At 46.0% G+C, this 13,211-nt stretch overlaps 1 protein-coding gene across 1 annotated transcript; it reads right to left on the bottom strand.

Moving 5' to 3' along the window:
* Positions 1-5,697: 5,697 nt before the first annotated feature.
* LOC119311696 (single myb histone 5-like) lies at positions 5,698-12,329 on the bottom strand. The gene is made up of 7 exons (XM_037587371.1): positions 12,143-12,329; positions 10,075-10,282; positions 9,686-9,909; positions 9,479-9,563; positions 8,322-8,405; positions 7,291-7,632; positions 5,698-6,323 (listed from the first exon to the last, which is right to left on the bottom strand). Exons 2-7 carry the CDS (start codon positions 10,222-10,224, stop codon positions 6,306-6,308), a joined length of 903 nt encoding a protein of 300 aa, XP_037443268.1. The 5' UTR covers positions 10,225-10,282; positions 12,143-12,329; the 3' UTR covers positions 5,698-6,305.
* Between the last annotated feature and the right edge of the window lie 882 nt (positions 12,330-13,211).

The raw sequence follows: 13,211 nt of genomic DNA, 5'->3' as shown, positions 1-13,211 counted from the left end.
TCCCGATTCTCACGGATGAACTGCTTGGATGAGTCGCCGGAGCGCGCCTTCCTATTTGGGATCCAAATTAGCACTGATACTGAACTGCTTGGATGAGTCGCCTGAGACAAAATCGACAAGCTTTGTCTCCTCCACCGACTGAAATTTCATGACTGGCTCATGCTCTGTAGTTGGCTTCTTCAAGGATGTCATATCCGCCGGGTCAACATTGTCCTTGTAGAACTTTAACTCTTCCGTCGCGCAGGCCGACTCAGCATAAGCCGCCTCACCCTCTTCACATTCCAGAGCCACCTTGCGGCTCCCGTGTACTGTAATGGTTCCCTTATAACCCGGCATTTTGAGCTGTAAGTACACATAACACGGCCGTGCCATGAACTTGGCATAAGCCGGCCGCCCAAACAGAGCATGATATGGGCTCTTGATCTGAACCACTTCAAATGTTAACTTCTCGGCTCTAGAATCATATTCATCTCCAAATGCTACCTCCAACTCTATCTTGCCGACTGGATACGCCGACTTACCAGGTACAACTCCATGGAAAACAGTGTTGGACTTCTTAAGGCTCTTATTAGTCAGCCCCATGTGACGGAAGGTCTCATAATAAAGGATATTGATACTGCTGCCTCCATCCATCAGCACCTTGGTGAACTTGTATCCACCCACTTGAGGGGCTACAACCAGGGCTAAGTGACCCGGATTGTCAACCCGGGGAGGGTGATCCTCTCTACTCCATATGATAGGCTGTTCAGACCACCTCAAATAACGAGGGATTGCCGGCTCAATCGCATTCATGGCCCTCTTATGAAGCTTCTAGTCCCGTTTACACAAACTGGTGGTAAACACATGATATTGCCCACTGTTCAGCTGCTTTGGATTGCTCTGGTATCCACCTTGTTGCTGCTGCTGACTGCCCTGACCAGCCTGTTGGTTATATCCACCCTGGTTTCCATGGGAATTTTAAAAATTGGGATTTGACCCGCCGCCCGGGCCATGAAAGCCGCCACCACCTGAGCCGCCCGGGCCATTATTACCGTCAAACATGTTGGAATTCTTGAACGCCTTCATAATCGTGCAGTCCTTCCACAAATGTGTAGCCGGCTTCTCCTTAGTACCATGTCTCGGACAAGGTTCATTCAACAACTGCTCAAGTGTGGGTCCCGACCCGCCGGACCAAGGAGGTGGCCTTCCCTTGCGCCGCTGGTTATGACCGTGTGTATTGGTGTTAGCCACAAAATCCAAGCTACCGTCAGCCTTACGTTTGTTACCTCCTTGATTTGCCGGGTTATGCTAAGAGCCCTTGCCGTTGCCATTTCTCTTTCCCTTCCCTGCCTTCTCATCATCAGACTCGGGATCCTTGGTACTATCAGAATCGGCATACTTGACCAGAGCCGCCATCAGCGTGCCCATATCATTGCAATCACGTTTGAGCCACCCCACCTTTTGTTTCAAAGGTAAGAAACGACAATTCTTCTCCAACATTAAGACTGCAGAGCCGGCATCCATCTTATCGGATGAATATATTATGGCCTTAACCCGACGTACCCAATGGGTTGTAGACTCACCCTCTTCCTGCTTACAATTCGTCAGGTCCACGATCGACATGGGTTGCTTGCACGTGTCTTTGAAGTTCTGGATGAACCGGGCCTTTAACTCTGCCCATGAACCGATTGAATTAGGTGACAGGCCTTTCAACCAGGTGCGGGCGGTTCTATCCAACATCATTGGGAAGTACTTAGCCATTGCTGCGTCAGAAACCTCCAATAGCTCCATAGCCATCTCGTAGCTCTTAATCCATGCCCCAGGCTGTAAGTCGGCTGTGTAGTTTGGCACCTTCCTCGACCCTTTAAAATCTTTAGGCAACCGCTCATTACGTAGAGCCGGCACCAGACACGGGACTCCTCCAGTCCGGGTGGCTATACCTGCCTCAACAGAAGTCGCTGGATAAACTGGATATGGCTGATAAGCCGTCAACTGAGCCACTTGCTTAGCCGCCCGTTCGGCCTCTTCTCGTAGTCTCTCTTGCTCCACCAAGTTAACGGCCTCATGACGCGGCGGGTTACCGCCACCTGGCTGGTCACGGCGTCTAACACTGCTTGATACGACCGCTGAATCCATGTACCTGTTATAACTCGGGCTCCGGCTTGGACGAGGGGTCGAATGGATCCGGTCTCGGCTGTATGAGTATGCCTCCTGCTGTACCAAAGCCGTTTGAAGAAGTTTCCTGACCCGACGGGTTTCAACTGCAGTCGGAGAGTCGCCATCAATTGGGAGAGCCGCCAATCGGGTTGCCGCTGCTATCATGTTTTCCAATGGGTTGGAGTAATGACCCGGAGGGGTCGGTACGTACTGAGGTGGTGCCATGTTTACACGGGGAGGTCCCATCACCGGTGACTGAAATGGTGCTCCGTCCCCGGGTGTCGCAACATGGTCTGGCCCCGTGCGCGGAGGGAGCCATGGCAGGTTACCTGTCTGCGGGATGAGCCACGACGGGTTACTGGGCCCTGCTCCTGGTGTGTTAAAAAGGTTTCGAGGGTCATAAACCGGGGGAAGTCGAGACTGGGTCTTCTGATGCCTTCTCCTCATGACTTCGTTAGCCGCGTTCTGGTCTTGCGTAAGCCGGAAGGCGTGCGCCTGGATCTGCTGAGCCTGAACGTCCAGAGCCGCCCGCTCTGTGGTTATCCTAACATCTTCTGCTGCCAGGTCCTCCTTAGCTTGTGCCATATCCAACTTTAACTGTACCACCTCCGCATCATGACTGTCTTGATCCGCCAGGCTGACTACGGCGGTTAACAGGGTGGTCAATTTGTCGGTGAGATCCATTAACACCTGGGCCGGTGAACGCACATGACCTCCTGCCCTAGATGTCGCTGACCCGGAAGTTATGGCTGCTGCAGTTGCAGAGTCTTGGATGGGTTGGGTGCCGGCCATGAAGATCCCGACCCTGCTCGGCAGCTCAAGACAATCCGGAATACTGCTACCATCGGAACAACCGCCAAGCCCGCCATCCTGTAGTTGGTACAATGAATCTGTCTCACCTGTGGATGACTCATCGTGAGAGTAGATGGCCGCCTCACCATCAGAGGCAGACCCTTCAGAGAGTCCTCCGTGTATGCATCCCACGAAGGCACGCTTCTCAGCCGCCGGAGCCCGGGCGGGTCTCGCACGCTGAGCCGTCTCGACGAGGTCGGTGCAGATGTCCGGCTCAGGGCCCGGCTCACCGATCTTGCCGATGAAGACGTGGATTCCGCTGAAGGGACCCGATACCCGTACTCAATTGAGCCGGCCTCGAGGCCCCAGCCTGTGTCGTCGATGTAGAGCTTGCTGCGACGACTCTTGATCATCCAGCCCACAGCGTATCCCTTGAGCCCTTCGAAGCTGCCCTTCAAGAACTCAAATCCACCGTGCACTGGCCCCACGGTGGGCGCCAACTGTCTTGGAGTTGTCACGTCAGATGTCCTAGTGAAAGGACTTAGTCGTGGAGCCATCGCAACTAGGAAACTTGAAGGGGTTAATCAGGACAAGAGACACGAGAGATTTATACTAGTTCGGCCCCTTACGCTCAAGGTAAAAGCCTACGTCTAGTTGTGATTGGAATTATATATGTCTCGATAACCAGGAAGCAGAGTCGCTTGACCTAGCTCTCGAGATGTTTTTTCGTCTCTTGAACCGCCGTCGGGTCGTCCCCTTATATACTGAGGTCGACGCCTAGCGGCTCTACAGAGTCCCGGCCGGCTTATAGATCGTATCCGGCTCGGTCTCTTAATCTTTCTTGCCTTACAATACAAGTTTTACATGATCAAGGCGGTTTAACACTACGGGCCTTAGGTCACCTCTGGGCCGTTGGGCCTTTACTAAGCCGCCGTCTTCAAGCTTGAGCTTCTGTCTTCAAGAATGCTTGTAAGTATAACCCGGCTCCTCTTGGCGGGTCGTAATAATAGTTATATCCCCAACAATTTGTGAATGATTGTGTTAGTGTCCCAAGCATGCTTGATAATTTTCATGCAAAATGGATCAGTTGTGTTTTGTCGGTGAAATTTTTTTTGGAGTAACATTTGGTGTTCTTTTTTTTGCACATGTCAAAATGTTTAATGTTTTTGCCTTTGCAGGTAGCATTTGGATGTGACCTATGAATACATAAATAATTTGTTGAAATTTTTTTGACATTTCAAAAATTATTTTTCATGCATAGGAGCACGTGCTCCTGGGAGCCAAATTGGATTTCCAGATAACCCCGCCCTCTCATCATATGTTACACACAACACATTTAGCACTATGTTGTTTCATTGCATAAATCAAATTCCATCGCATCAGTAGTTCGGAACACCTCATATATTGGATGATAAACACAATATCATCATAAACAACAAAGTAAAGAGGTTTAATATGTTTCCATCCACTTTAGAGCATCTACAACCGGGCGCCCCAAACTCTCCTCAAGCGCCCAGGCAGCCCGCCCGATCACCGATCGGTCATGATTTTTTTTCCAGACGAACGCCTCAAACGGGACTCAAACGCCCTGGCTGACCGGCACCCCTGATATCCAGCCCAAACATGGGGCGGATATGGGGGCGTCCAGGCGGCCAGCTTGGTCACGATTTTTCGACCCAGACGGACGCCTCAAACGGGAATCAAACGTTCGGGCTGACCGATACCCCTCATATCCAGCCCAAATATGAGGCGGATATGGGCATGCCCGCCAAATCAGATCTGGCCCATGCTGGCCCACCCGACCTCACATATATTCGTTCCCATCCGCTTGCCGGTCCAAATCCTAGCCACTTCACTCCACTCCCCTCCGTCACCCGAGCTCACCTCCAGCGGTTTCCGACCGTCTCCGACATGGCAGACAGCGGATCTGACCCCGATCAGTCCGGATCCGTCGACTGGGGTGCGGATTGGAGGAGGCAATGGCGGTCCGCAATGCACTCCGCCGCTCACTGGAGGATAGCGCCCTGCCGGCGGACGGATCTGACCGCCGTGACTCCATAGCCGTGGGTGATCTCCAGCATAGGCCAACATGCCAAATTTTGATAGTCCGATGTCATGTTTAGTTAGTAGTCATGGAGTAGCCGGGCGATGTGTGTGCATTGACGTAGTGCATGAGTTTGTATGAATTTGAGATATGATAATTAAGGTGTCCGGATGTGGATTACATTATTTGAGGGGTGTCCGATCAGTGCCAGCGGACGCGTCCGGACATATCCGCGGGTGTTTAAGAGGCCGGATTCGCCCATTGCGGCTGCAGATGCTCTGAGTGCTCAAAATCGCGGACGATGTTGGCGTTCATAGATTCTCTCTTTTTCGTGTGTGTATTGGAGGAAGATAGTGATTAGTGAAGTCCATCCTGTGCAATACAAGGCGGAGATACGACGCACGTTGGTGGCGCGTGTTTGAGCCGTACGTCACGCCTCACGAGCACATCGGGGAAACTAATAAACCATCCTAAAAACAATAATTTTCTATGCTATGCCCCAGGTTATATAGCATGGGCAGACATGCGTGCAGATGACGCCGTTGCTTTCTCAACTCCTCGATCGGGGTTTGTAGCGCCGCCCGTTACGTTAGCCGGCGGTGTACTATCCAAGTCCATGACAAAATTGTGTTCGAGCTTCCAAGTTCCAAAAGGCCCTACACTACTCTACACATCATAGCCGGAAGCAGCAAGCAGGTGAGGTCGATCGGCACCAACACGCACGGTAACAACACAATCATTTGGTACCACAAAGAAAGTGAGATGAGATCCACCGTCGCACACGACCAATGCAATCTGACAGTTATCCGTCCGAGACCACACGAGAAAAGTGTTGCCCTACTACCACTACCACTACGAGCTGCCGCCGGTGCTTCCAACCGAAAGGGAGAAACGACGACGGGGGTGGTTGACAGACGCACCCACATCCCAGCCTGTGTGAGCCCGCCAGCCACCCACCTAAAGGTCAAACGGTTCTCGTCTCATCTGGTCCGTCGGCCTGTTCCACCACCGCGCCATGATCGACCGTCGCGTCGACGGGGGTGGTCGGACCACCGCCGCGCGCCACGACGTTTACAGAAAAATGCAGCGTGAATGATGGATGCTACAAACGGTATGCAAAATTGGTGGGTGAGGGAGGGGCACTGCTGTTGCTGCATTGCTGTTCCAGGAACATACGCTGGTGAAACTGGAGCCTGGCTGTTTTGTTTTTGAAGAAGAAGAAAAAGGAGGGCGGCTGTTGTTGATCCAACCAAAAATTCAAGTGTGAGGTACGGCATCATCTGCATCCTGCGTCAATGCTGGGCCTGGGCTGGAGCGGCTCAGGGTAGCAGCATCAAGACTGGGCCATGATCTGCGCACCAACATGAATGAGGGGAGTCAGAATCTCATGGAGCAGCCAGCAAACATAATAATCTTTCAACAATGCCAAAGCCATGCATGCGCTTAAAATAAATACTACTAGTACAATTCACCTAGTATCACCTCAGAGAGCTTTGATGTCAAGATAATTAATGGTACCTTTACCTAGTTCTGGTATATCTGTCCAGGAGACCACATGACAAAACAGATAAAAACAAGGTCAAAAGGCACAAGCATATATGAGTGGATTCCACTTGCTTCATGTTTTTATGGGCCTGGTCATGATTTGGTCAGCTATAGTATTTTTTTTTGCCCGTGGTAATGCCTGATATAAATCCTTGACAGTTCGATCAGAAGGCTATTTACAAGTATAACAAGAAACAAACAGCCAATCACTATTCGACTAAATCAATAGCACAGACTCATCAAAACCTGGTCAAGTTTATTGCTTGTTTCTGGCTAACTGGACAACATGCAGTTTCAGAGGGGGTTTTTCCCATGGCCTCAAATATTATTCATGACTAATCCCTCCAGTGATGAAAGAGCGACGATTTTTGTTTCTCAAGTTTAATAATGTACTACTTCAACCACTAATATTATTATTGTACATTCCAGAAATGATGTAAACCATCTTTTGATGGTGTCTTTACTCATAACATTTTCATATATCCAAACTACATATGCTAGCCAATAACTATGATTAAAATAATATGGTTTGACTGGGGGAAATATAATGCATGAGTGAGTGCAAATAACAATAAAAACATGAATTATATCTACTTTGGAAAATTGTAATCTTACTCCATAAGTCAATGATTTTTATGAAAAATTGCTCAATTTAGTATTCTTTCTAACCAGGTATAACCAATCGGTTACTGAGAAATTATAAAACATGGCCCAACATGTGAAAGAAGCACCATTGGACATGTAACTAGAAATTATAAGACTAGGGCTATTACCAGTTCTGTAACGTTTCTGTTCCTTACTGCTTCCGCGAAAGCTTGTGCAGCTTGGGCATCTGCTTCTGCCGCCTCCGCTTCTCTTGTCGCTGCTTCAGCTTCTGCCATGAGAGCCTCTGCCTCTGCAATTGCACGAGCAGCAGCGGATGCAGCCTCTTCGGCGGTCATGGTTATCATATCCGCCAATTCAAAATCAACTTGAGATTTTGTAGGGGTTTTAATCTCATCACTCTCTATTTTCTGGGGCTCTCTTTGCATGTCTTCTAGCAGCAGTGTTTCGGGGCTTCGTCCCTCAGAGTACATTGAACCAGGTGCAGGTGCAATCCTGTACTTCCGATTAACCTGCAATATTCATAGTGGCATGCTAAAATGGCCTGTAGTCTATACTCTTAATATATGAATAACTATATCCTAAGCTGAGATAACAGCAGTCCATTCCTCATGGCTTAAGCCACTTCACATGCCCACGGAATTTGCAGAACCAAGCAGCTGGTTGGCTCAAAATTCAAAAGGGATAAAGAATAAGCACCAAGTGATAAGTCACGAACAACAGTAATCCCAGCAACCAAAAAACACTTCCACCATTTTAGTTCAAATATATTACAAAATTGCAATTCAATGAGATTCCACATGAAACCGAATAGGAAATCAGTATGCAAAACTAATTGGTGTTATCTGGCATTCATGTTTGGCATTGTTCTTGTAGTCTAATAGAGTATGGTACACACATAAATAAGTGTATGCATATTTTGGTACACATATGCAATTATGCTGAAAGATGCACATATTGGAAATGATTTGTAGATTCTGGCATTCTGCTTTAGTAAATATGCCATCGATGCCAACTAATCAGTTGAATGAAATTAGTCTTCCAAATGTTCTCATGAAGTAGGTGGTATAGAAGTAATTAATTAGTTTAACGCTGCTCCATGAGGGGTGACCAAATAGTTCCACCTCAAACATCAATACTGTATTAGCTTTATTTCCTCTAGAAAGGATAAATATGAAGTTGAGAACTAAAAGGGCATTACCTCTATCAGTTCTCCACTGGTGGTCAAGTCCTTCAGGTTTGCAGACAATATGCGATCAAACTCACTAGGTGGCCAATATTCCTCCTATTTGGAACCAGGTCAGTAAAGTTATCACATGAAAGGTGAAAGCAAACAAGGGCAAGTGCAATATGTTCCTACAAGATTTCTATTAGCAAAAGGGAGCAACTGCAAACATGGTCATCTCTTCAAAACGACATCAAAGCTCTACAAGAAGTAATGATGTTTGATCAGCAAGGAACAAGAAAGAGGAGCTCTACTGGATAGTGTCTAGACCATGAACGCCATGCTTAGCCAACCCAGGTTTGAGCCTCCTTACTCTATAGGAATGAGATCTGTGTGACGTCTCCCCTCTCTATCGCATGCTTTTTAGCAAAGAGGAAAGAAAGGATGCAGCAATTCATCAAAGAAAAGATGGATCAGTAGCTGAGGTAGGGTTACAAAACTGGAATCAGGTAGGGCATGGCTTTCGGCCAGTCTACCAAGGCAAGAAAACTGATTCGCATTTCCTGCATTTTGAATTCCTTTTTTTTTAAGAATGATTACATATTTAAAGTTGGCAATGATGTTCAGGAAACCAGAACCAGTCCAGTTCTGCTTACTGCTCGGTTCTACCATGTTTTCCACACCCTGGTTGTGGCAGCCAGCAGATAGAAGAGACTATAGTATGCTGATTGCACAACGGAAAATTGCAGGATATCTTGAGGTACCAGACTTGTTTTATTATGGAATTCTACTAGTTGCTATATGTGAGCTCATTTTGGTACGATAGAGTCAGGCTAAATATAGTTTTTATTTTTGGTAAGAACTCTGTTTGCATAGGATTTCATTTACTGCCCATTAGTCCATAGATACTATTTTTCTCTCTTTGTGGTGCTGACTCACGGGCGACCAAACCCTCTCCAAAAACTGTCAAATAGTCCAAAGAATTTTTTGTCACTCGAGACAACCCATACACGAGAAGCTGGCATGGGCTGACTAAATAAGTACATAAAAATGAACATTAACAAAAATAAACACTTCCGTAAAAAAATGTAAACAGTAGCTAAGCAAGAAGACAACAATAAGAAAGTTTACAGAGATGCAAAATATATGCCTCGAGTTCTAGAGAGAAAATAAAATAGAACAAGGATGCAAACCTCTATGTACTTAGCAATCGTAGTGCTGTGTGACCCTGTAGGCTCATTCAAGTTCTTGACAGATTCCAATATGATATTGTTTAGCCTGCAGGCAAGCCATTAAAACAGTGAAGCATCCATAATAACTTGTCTTTTCTTGGATATCACTGTGTGACAAGTAATAACTGTCAGGATTTATGGTATACAATGTTATATAAGTATGATTACCTTGACCGCGATTTCTTTGGAATTGAAACATTCCACAGTTCACTTGACATTGATGCTATAGGCTGTTCATCAACAATTTCGTCATCAACATCAGAAGCAACTATGCTGTTTGCCATTGGGTGATCATTCCTCCTAGGAGCAGCTCGGTTCTTCTTCGTGGCAGTCCTTCCCTTATCCATAGAGCCTGATTCGGTGAAAAATACGTTGATGTTGCGCCACTTGTCCTAAGTAGTAATTAGCAGACAAAAGGCATGCACGTCAATAACTAAAGATGATATATGGAATTTAAAATCAAACAAAACATGATTTGCAAGAAGAGAAATTTTGGATGGCCCTTACTGAAGCAAGTGACCTCAACAAAAATGCAGTGAGGTGTAAACAGTTCTAACCTTTAGATCAACATTTGACCGGCAGCTCAAGATGGAACTAAAGTCTTTATCTTTCAATATCAGGCGCCAACTTCCCACTCCATACCTTGCTATGCCAGCTCTAAGAGCAGCCTCTTCCTCTAAAGTCCACTTTTGCTTTCGAGCACCCATGCTTAGGACCAATCTCCTCTGTCAGATACAATACGAACACAAGGGTGTACCTTCTGACCTGAATTCATTACATCAGAACATTTTCAATACTTGCAGAACAAACAACTACATGTATGATGGCGAGTGCTGGATTACATTTGGTCGATACCCACTGCAAACACTGAATATTCTTAAATCTCCTAAATGAGGATATCTTGCCCGAAATATAACATGCAGAAAATATCACACATAAGTAAGAGAACTAGATTCATAGCCGCCTTTTTGGTTAATTATGGAATAGACTAGGTTCATAGCAACTTTCATATACCAAACAATGGGGGAAGTGATGAAGTACCATCTGAAATCTGGGCAAATCTATAATCCTTAAAAGAATAGTTGCTGTTTTATATCAAAGACATTCTATTTCGCTCATTGTAAAATACAGCCCATCATTTCCTTAGTGATACACATTTGATCACAATGGTACTTTGGTACCAACGAAATAATGGCCCTTAAGATATGGCGAAACAAAGCTGCAAATTAGGTTTACAGGATAAATTCAAATTAGTTATTCATCGGAAATAATGTGAGAAGCTAAAACATGTGGTGACTAGGCCGGGGGTAATTAAAACTTCCACTTTCAGATAGAAAACATGTAGTGACTTTGATCATTCGATGCATCTTCGGATAAGCGCAAGTTGCAAGCACTGTTTCATATGGTTGTACCGTATGATGCAACGCCCAGGAGGCTTGCCCACTGGTCTTCCGTTATTAAAAAGAAACAGAGTTTGATACATGACAGATTTCATTGCTACGTCGACAAGTGCCTAATGGCTCAAGCAAACTATGAGAAATAACAATAGAAAACATAAAACGTAGCCATGTTTATGGCTTGGTGCTGATAAGGGCGCTAAGGGCCTTATAAAAAAAGTACTTCGTCATAACTAATAAGAGCAATAACGATGGGGCATTTAACAAATCTATTTGCTCCACCATCTCTGTTTTAGGAAACACAACCAGACATTATTGAAGTACTGGTAAAGTGGCATTGGTTCCTAATAACAGCTTAAGTATCTGTTAGGCTGCTAGTCAAATTGAACAAATTATGAGGGCAGAAATTGATGCACATCAGACATTTATGGCTCACTCATCATCAGAAATAGAAAATGTGACTCGGCACCTAAACGACTGATCTGGACTATGACCAAACCCTAGTGTGACATATACGGTGGCGATGTGATAGTCTTGCCTAGTGTATCAGTATCACCAAGAAAGTTTACCCCATATCTCAGATTTGATCAAACTGGCATGCAAAGGGAGTGCTGAAACACAAAGATTAATGCCGGACAGTGAAACCTGGTACACATAAAATCACTTAAAACCGTAATGATGCAACCTATATGGCTACAAAGGATAGAACTTTAAAGACTGACATGGCCAAGAAATAGCACAGTAATGATGAAAGCCTATATTCCACACAGCACGATGCGTCCACAATCGCACCCCAATCGCAGTGAAAAACACCAAGATGCTTGCTTTTGTAGTTAGATCTAAATCAGCTAAACTGGGTATAATAAATTAACAATCGAATATGTCGCAACAAACTTCGTGTCGAACAGAGCACGTACGGAGGGTTTACTGCCCGCTTCTCGGCCCCAATGCTCGCGCCACGTTAATCGCGGCCAGGAACTACGGGGCGCCTATGCAGACGCTCGCCTGGCGATTCCGAAGCCAAGGACCGTATCAGCGCAAATACGATTGATCGGAAGAAGACGCTGTTCAAAGGGCAAGAAAATAAAGAGAGAGCCCAAACAGAGTCGGGGGTGTAGCCGGAACGGATTTGGGGGGAGAAAGGGTGGGTGCGAGGGATCGCGCGAGTAGTTCCAATCCGAGGAGGAAAGTTAGGGATTTGTTTCGAGAATCGTCGACGAGATATTACCTTGGCGGCTGCTCGGTGCCGGCTGGCATTGGAGAGCTTGGTGGCAGGAGGGGGCACGAGACGAGGGCAGAGAAGAAAGGAAGGGCAAAGAGGAAACTTTTCTTCCGGAGGATGGGATTTTACCAGGGCTCTGCTTCCCCCCCTCCTTTTCCTTACAGCGTGTTTGTTTGGAGGGAGTTGCCAATGGGGAATGGGAGTTTAAGGTCTATGGGAGTTAAATTCCTTTGATTGGCTCAGGTAAATGGTAGTTAGGATGGGAAGAGGAAGGGGAGTTAAGAGGTCCAACTCCCTTCAATCTCTTCCCTGGGAGGACCAGGTAATTAAGCGTGGGAGTGGGAATTGACGTAAAATGAAAAAACTGTTCGCTCACGTCCTGTTGTTCAACGGCTGATGAAGCGCTCACTTTTCTAATCCAAACTCGCGTATCGTCAACAATTCCCAGTCCTGTAACTCAATGTAGAATTCCCACCGATAATTACTACCACACACCAAACATGGGAATGGGACTAATAATCTACTTCCCAAATCTAATCTCTTCACAAATTCCCCCTCGTAAACTCCCATGCCCAATCCCTCAAGCTGCCAAACACGCTGCCCTTGATTGAGTGCTCTTCTTGAATTATACTGCTCCCTTTGATCCATATTAATTGCCCTTGATTTTGCACAACTTTAGTACTATTTTTTTCTATGGATGTCATAAAAAATGACCACCTTGTCCAGCTACTCCCTCCCCTACAAAGTAATCGAAGTTCTAGATCTCATAAGACTAAATTGGTGTTCTATATATTAATTTTTTTCCATATAAATTTTACTTTCGACAAATCTAGAACTTCAATTATTTTAGAAGAGAGGTAGTAGTGGTGAGTTCACTCGCTCTTCTCTACTTTTATGTATGGATTTATGTTTATTTTGTAAACGGGGATAGAAATAAAAATATTGAAGCAACAAAGAGTCAAATTCACCACATTCGAACTATGATTTTGGTTTAAATGTTTAGTGTCTCTCCCATGGTCATCGATGGCTCCAGAACCATGCTACCAATGAGCCCAACCCTCTATTTCCGTTCTCC

This window comes from Triticum dicoccoides, chromosome 5B (genome assembly GCF_002162155.2).
Source record: "Triticum dicoccoides isolate Atlit2015 ecotype Zavitan chromosome 5B, WEW_v2.0, whole genome shotgun sequence".
Classification (NCBI taxonomy): Eukaryota; Viridiplantae; Streptophyta; class Magnoliopsida; order Poales; family Poaceae; genus Triticum; species Triticum dicoccoides.
Note: the sequence above shows the minus strand (reverse complement) of the source record. Positions and strands in the feature narration are given on the sequence as shown.

Excerpts from the sequence above, each read along its gene's own strand:
- LOC119311696 (XM_037587371.1), bottom strand. The coding sequence starts at position 10,224 with ATGGGTGCTCGAAAGCAAAAGTGGACTTTAGAGGAAGAGGCTGCTCTT. Across the intron at positions 9,910-10,074 it reads GGTCAAATGTTGATCTAAAG|GACAAGTGGCGCAACATCAA; the intron begins GTTAGAACTGTT and ends ATTACTACTTAG. Across the intron at positions 7,633-8,321 it reads CCAGTGGAGAACTGATAGAG|GTTAATCGGAAGTACAGGAT; the intron begins GTAATGCCCTTT and ends TGAATATTGCAG.